General features: G+C 40.2%; 1 protein-coding gene across 1 annotated transcript; it reads right to left on the bottom strand.

Moving 5' to 3' along the window:
- Positions 1 to 5160: 5160 nt before the first annotated feature.
- Positions 5161 to 6063, bottom strand: LOC142427578 (uncharacterized). Its single transcript, XM_075532785.1, has one exon. The coding sequence runs from the start codon at positions 6061 to 6063 to the stop codon at positions 5161 to 5163; it is 903 nt and encodes a 300-aa protein (XP_075388900.1).
- Between the last annotated feature and the right edge of the window lie 1383 nt (positions 6064 to 7446).

The following is a 7446-nucleotide window of genomic DNA, read 5'->3' as shown; positions in this document are numbered from 1 at the left end:
GGAACAGATTCCAAAAGCTAAAAAAGCTCGTAGTGGATTAATGTCTTTTTAAGGGGCTTTAGAGAGTGAATTGCATAAATGGGTTATGGAGTGTCGTTAAAATGGTTACTGTGTAACACGCATGTTAATCCGCATACGTGCTTCACAAATGGCTAAGGATGACAAACATGAAGCACCAGGCATTGAAAAATTTACTGCATCAGCAGGATAGTGTACCCACTTCCTGAATAGGTTTGGCCTAAGTTTGAGACAAAGCACAAAGATTTACCAGAAATTGCCACAAGACGCTGAAGAAAAAATTACTGTATGTCATTCCAATCATTGATTATAAAACAAAGAAGGATTTATAATTATGACCTGGCAGATATTGAGAATATGGATGAAACTGCCATGACTTTTGATCTTCCAATCAACAGAACTATGGCAAGTTAAGGAGAAAAAAACATTTTTCTCAAAACCGCAGGAAATGAAAAAAACAAAAAAAACCACTTTACCCTTGTTCTATCACGTTTGGCTAATGGAACTAAGCTGCGTCCTGTCATTATTTTTAAAAAACCTTGCCTAAAAAGATCAATTTCCCACCAAAAATTTCTGTGCATGCACATGTTAAAGGCTGGATGGATGAAGATGGGAAAAAAATGGCTGGAAGAAATTTGGAACCAATGACCAGGAGCAGACTTAAAGAAAAAGCCATCGTCACTTGTCTGGGATATTTTCAGAGCCCTCCTACCGGATGACATAAAAAAAATTGGCAAAATCTAGTAAAGTTACTTTAGCCGTGATTCCAGGTGGGCTTACATCTGTACTGCAGCCTCTGGATGTATCTTTGAATAAGCCTTTTAAAGACCATGTGTGAAGGATGTGGCATGAATGGGTGTCATCTGGTCAAGCCCAATTAACAAAAGGAGGAAATCCAATGAATCCTAACAGAGTTAACAACAAAGTGGGTTCGAGATGCATGGGAAGACATTCCAGAAGACATGGTGCGACGTGCCTTCCAGAAATGTAGTAATAGTAATGCTTTGAATGGCAGTGAAGACTGTGCTTTGTATGAAAATGACAGCAGTAGTGATGATGGCGATCTCAGTGAGGACAGCATCTATGATGACCTCACACCAGCTGAAGCTCTGCATTGGGATACAGATGATGATGATGAGGAATCCAGTTTTGAAGGATTTTAACTCTACATTTTAGCTTGGTTGCTGATTGAGCTAAGGGAATAGTACTCATTGTTGATACCTTATTGTTTTTGTTGAACCTGTTTTCCACTTATTGTGCTGGTTTACTAATGTTAAATGACTTTTCCTTTTGTTTTTTTATTTAAAGTAAATATTTAAATACATTACCCCCGATGTCTCCATTTTTAGTAATTTTATTTTCATTTGTTTTGATTATTGAAACTCACCAAGTTTCTGCATTTTCTTCTTCTTTTTTAAGCCTTTTATTAGGGACTCATACAACTCTTAAACCAATCCATACATATACATACATCAATTGTATAAAGCACATCTGTACATTCTTTGTCCTATTCATTTTCAAAGCATTTGCTCTCCACTTAAGCCCTTTGCATCAGGTCCTTTTATTCCCCCTCCCTCCCTGCTCCCCCCTGCCTCATGAGCCCTTGATAATTTACAAATTGTTATTTTGTCATATCTTGCCCTATCTGGCATCTCCCTTCACCCCCTTTTCTGTTGTCCATTCCCCAGTGAGGTCACATGTAGATCTTTGTAATCTATTCCCCCTTTCCAACCCACTCACCCTCTACCCTCCCAGTATCGCCCCTCACCCATGGTCCCGAAGGTATTATCCATCCTGGATTCACTGTGCCTCCAGCCCCTATCTGCTCCAGTGTACAACCTCTGCTCTATCCAGACTTGCAAGGTAGAATTCAGATGATAGTTGGGGCGGGAGAGGAGTGCAGGGGAGGAAGGAAGCATTTAGGCACTGGAGGAAAGCTGTATTCTTCATCAGTGCTACGCTGCACCCTGACTGACTCATCTCGTCCTCTAGACATCTCTGTGGGAGGATCTCCAGTGGCCGACAAATTGGCTTTGGGTCTCCACTCTGCACTTCCCCCTTCATTTGCTATGGTAAGATGTTATTTTTTTTTCTGATGATGCCTTATACCAGATCCCTTCGACACCTTGTGATTGCACAGGCTGGTGTGCTTCTTCCATGTAGGCTTTGTTGCTTCTGAGCTAGATGGCCACTTGTTCACCTTCAAGTCTTTAAGACCCCAGACACTATCTCTTTCGATAGCCGGGCACCATCTGCTTTCTTTGCCACATTTGCTTATGCACCCGTTTGTCCTCAGTGATCGTATCATGGAAGTGTGCACCCAATGATATGAATTGTTTGTTCTTTGATGCCTGATAACCGATCCCTTCGGAACCATGTGCTCACACAGGCTGATGTGTTCTTCCATGTGGGCTTTGTTGCTTCTGAACTAGATGGCCGCTTGTTTATCATCAAGCCTTTAAGATCCCAGACACTATCTCTTTTGATAGCCAGGCACCATCAGCTTTCTTCACCACATTTGCTTGTTCACCCGCTTTGGCTTCAGTGGTTGTCAGGAGGATGAGCATCATAGAATACCAATTTAATAGAAAAAAGTATTCATGCATTGAGGGAGTGCTTGAGTAGAGGCCCAAGGTCCTTCCGCCACCTTAATACTAAACCTATAAATATAGGCACATAGATCTATTTCCCCATCCTCCTATATATTTGCATGTACATGTCTTTGTCTAGACCTCTCTAAATGCCCTTTCCCCCCTAGCTCTTTCCTCTATTTCCCTTGACTGTCCTCCTACTCCACTATCATGCTCCTTCCCCACCTGGGTTACAGATATACCTCTTCGTTACCTTACCCTTGATCATTCCCTACCAGGCCTGCCACTCCCACCTCACCAGCAATTTAGATACCATGTTGTTCCCTTGTTGCTGGGTTTGTTATCACCACTTCCTTATCCCCCACCTCCCCCTATCCCAAGTCCCCCCCGGAACTGTCGGTCCCATTATTTTTCCCCCAGATAGTTCATCCAGCCTGTCTTATTTAGACAGATCTGTGGAGATAATAACATGTACAAAAACAAGACAGAGGAAAACAAAGCAATAGTATACAACAAAACAACAACAAACCACTGACAAAGAACAAAACACATCAAGAAAGAAGAGCTTGTAGTTAGTTCAAGGATCATTTGTTGGCTTTAGGAGTGTTTTCCAGTCCAGTCTGTTGAGGCAGCATGCCCTGGCCCCAAAGTCCACTTTCAGCATTCCCTGGGGACCTTGCTGCTCCATTCCCTTGCTGTTCCGCTACACTCCCCCAGTGCTTTGCCTCAGTGTGGTGGGATCAGATCGGACGCAATTCCCACACTGTGTCTCCAGTGCTGTCCCCTGTAGCGCCATGGGTCAGTGAGGGGCATCGTGTCTCATAGTGGGGCCAGCCTTGTTGTCCTCTCTGTGGACTGGCTGCTCCAATCAGGAACATCTTCCTCACAGTCTGGTGGGCCAGGCTATTCTCCAGTCTCTCCTCCTCCCCGTTCATCTGCTGCCATGTGCTCTGATGAGATATGTCCCTCTCTGGGTGCTGCAGAATCAATGTCATCCTTTGAAACAAATTCTTCTGGGGGAAGGGGCATTTTCTTTCTTCTTGAGCCCTTGGTATCAGCTCTTTGCTTTTCTCCCCTCCCTCTTCCATGCTCCCTCCCTCAGGAACCCTTGATAACTTATAGAGGCTATCAACAACTTGTGATCACACAGACTGATGTGCTTCTTCCATGTGAACTTTGTTGCTTATCAGCCAGATGCTTTATCGTTTGATAGCCTGGCAACAACATCTTTGCTCATATTTGCTTATGCACCCACTTTGTCCTCAGCAATTGTGTTGGGAAAGTGAACATTGTGGAATGCCTGGTTAATAGAATAAAGTGTTCTTACATTGAGGGAGTTCTTGAGTACAGGCCCAATGTCCATCTGCTTCCTTAACACTAAACCTATACATATATGCACCTAGAGCAATTTCCCCATCATTCTATATACATTTACACATATATATATATCTGTTTTTAGATCTCTACAATTGCCCTTTGCCTTCTAGTTTTTCCCCTATTTCCTTTTATCCCACTATCATGTTCAGCCTTCATTTGGGTTTCAGTAATTCCTCCCAGTTACATTGGCCTTGATCAAGCCCTAACAGGCCTCTTATACCCTCCTTGCCATTGAATTTGGATCAATTGTTATTCCCTTGTCCCTGGGATTTTAACACCCACTTCCTTTACCCTGCCTCCCCTTCTCCCATGTTCCCTAGAACAATCAGTCCCATTGTTTTCTCCTCCCCATTGTTTATCCCACCTACCTTATTTAGATAGGCCTGCAGAGATAATATGCACAAAAAAACAAGACAGTGAAAACAAAGCAACAAAAGAAAACAAAATCATAAAAACAGAGAAAAGCCTGTAAATAATTCAAAGTCCATTTGTTGATCTTTAGGAATTTTTTCTGGTGGAGTCTCATGGGGTGTCAAACCCTGGCCCCAAAGGCACTTTTCGTATTCCCTGGTCACTTTGTTGTTCTGTTCCCCTTGCTGTTCTGTTGTAGGCCCTTAGTGTTCCATCTCAGTGTGGTGGGGTCAGATCAGATGTAATTCCCACATGGTCTCCAGTGTTGTCCCCTGAAGCTGTATGGGTCAGTGAGGGGAGTCAGTCAGGGATGTCATATCTTGTAGTGGTGCTGGCCCTATAGTTCTCTCTGTGCTTTGGCTTCTCTGAAGAGCAATATTGTCCTCAGGACACTGTGAATTCTTATATTTTGTGTGAGGCTAGCAGACTAAGTCCGTTTTCTCACATTCCTTACATTGATAAGGCCATTTTCCACTGTGAATTCTCATATGTTCAGTGAGGATACAGTAAAAGTTCCCTCATTTTCCTTATATTCATAAGGTCTCTCTCCACTTAAGTCTCATATATTCACTGAGGCAAGTAGAGAGAGTAAAAGTTTTCTTAGATTCCTAAAGCCTCTCTCCACTGAGCATTCCACTATGTTGACTGAAGCTAAACAGAATGCTGGAAAGGTTTCTTACATTCCTTACATTGATAAGGCCCCTCTCCACAGTGAAGTTTCATGATTTTTGAGGGTAGTAGATTGAGAAGAGTCTCTTTTGCATTACTTACATTGATAAGGCCTCTCTCCACTGTGAATTCTCATATGTTTATTGAGGGAGGCTGATTGAGAAAAAGTTCTTTTACATTCCTTACATTCATACGGCTTCTCTCCACTGTGAGTTCTTACATGTTGATTGAGGCTAGTCATTTGAGTAAAGGTTTTCTTACATTCCTTACATTCATAAGGTCTCTGTCCATTGTGAATTCGCATATGTACATTGAGGTCAGTAGATTGAGTAAAAGCTTTGTTACATTGCTTACATTCATAAGGCCTCACTCCATTGTGAATTCTCTTATGTTGAGTGAGTTGTGAGGATCGAGTAAACGTTTTTTCACATTCCTTACATTCATAAGGCCTCTCTCCACTGTGAGTTCTCATATGTTCATTTAGCCTGCTCATTTGAGTAAAAGTTTTCTCACATTCCTTACATGCATAAGGCCTCTCTCCACTGTGAATTATCTTATGTTTATTGAGGGAGGCTGATTGAGTAAAAGTTCTTTTACATTCCTTGCATTCATAAGGTTTTTCTCCACTGTGAGTTCTCAGATGTTGATTGAGGCTAGTCTTTTGAGTAAAAGTTTTCTTACATTGTTTACATTCATAAGGCCTCACTCCATTGTGAATTCTCTTATGTTGAGTGAGTTGTGAGGATCGAGTAAACGTTTTCTCACATTCCTTGCATTCATAAGGCCTCTCTCCACTGTGAATTCTCTTATGTACACTGAGGGTAGTAGAATGAGTAAAAGCTCTGTTACATTGCTTACATTCATAAGGCCTGTCTCCACTGTGAACTCTCATATGTTGAATGAGGTGTGAGGATTTAGTAAAAGTTTTCTCACATTCCTTGCATTCATAAGGCCTCTCTCCACTTTGAGTTCTCATATGTTGATTGTGGCTAGTCATTTCAGTAAGTTTTCTCACATATCCTTACATTTATCAGGCCACTCTCCTTTGTGAATTCTCTTATGTTGAATGAGGCATATGTAGTTGAGAAAAAGCCTTACCACACTGCTTATATTCATAACACTGGAAACTCCATGAAGAGTGTTTTCCTTATATCTTCCCCTAGATTTTACTGGAAAATATCTTCTGTTGAAAACAAAAAGTTAAAAAGACATTTTTTACCATTTCATTATTAACATGGATACTAAACATTCAATTTTCTCCCTCAATTGTCTAGTAAACCATTATTTAAATATCTGGGTGTGATACAACAATAATGGTCACAGGGTTAATGAAATATATAGTGATTCTATATATGAACATAAGAGAAACATATTTCAAATATTCATAATATAATTCACAAGTACATAGTGGCAGTATGGCTAACATATTAGTGATAGACACAAATTCAAACACACACAAACATATATAGATATGAAACAAAGAAAGTATAACCAAAGTCATACATACAGGGTATATATTTTTATCTACATACATATATATGTATAATTACGAACATACTTAGAAATTACACACATGTAAATATAGATAGAAATATAAACTGCATTCTATTCAGTAACCCCATAAGATAGACTATAAATATGATTTTTATAAGAATAGCCAGCATCATATGTATGATAGGGTGTTGCTGATATGCTAGAGGCACTCTCCATTCCGTTACAGGCCAGATGGTTAATACAATGCACCACCAGGATCATGTTCCTCTGTCTACATGTTCATAATATATAAACATATATAATACATTAATCTACAAATACATAAGAGGGGCATCAAAATGTGGAAAATTTTCATTTGCCATGATCTTTTCTATGCTCCCAGCATATGTTTCAAAATTGCCTTTGATTGAGTTGATTTTGACTCATATCTACTTTATAGGACCATACATAAATGGCCCTATAATTTTCTGAAACTATAGCTTCTTGTGGACGAAGGCCTTATTTTTCTCCCCAGGAAAATGTTGGTTTACCAGGCCAATGATTAAGCACTACACACAATGAATTAGGTGTTGGCCTCCTAAATGATGGTGCTGTTGAAACAAAGCTGCTATCCAGACATAAGAGGAGGTGATCTACTTCCATTAAGTTTAACATCCTCAAAAAATCTTATGCAAAATTCCACCATGTACTATGCTGTCACTATGATTTCAAATGCACAAACGAGCAGTGGGTGAAGATGTGCAGACGATGCATTGCTGGTGCACAGATAGTTGTGGTATATATCATACATAACAACTGATTTTATGTATAATATATAAACATAACTATATGTAAAATATTATTAGATGATAAGACAATTTTGGCTCATAGTGACTTACATGGAAAA

This window comes from Tenrec ecaudatus, chromosome 15 (genome assembly GCF_050624435.1).
Source record: "Tenrec ecaudatus isolate mTenEca1 chromosome 15, mTenEca1.hap1, whole genome shotgun sequence".
Lineage (NCBI taxonomy): Eukaryota > Metazoa > Chordata > Mammalia > Afrosoricida > Tenrecidae > Tenrec > Tenrec ecaudatus.
This window is presented reverse-complemented; position numbering and strand designations above follow the sequence as displayed.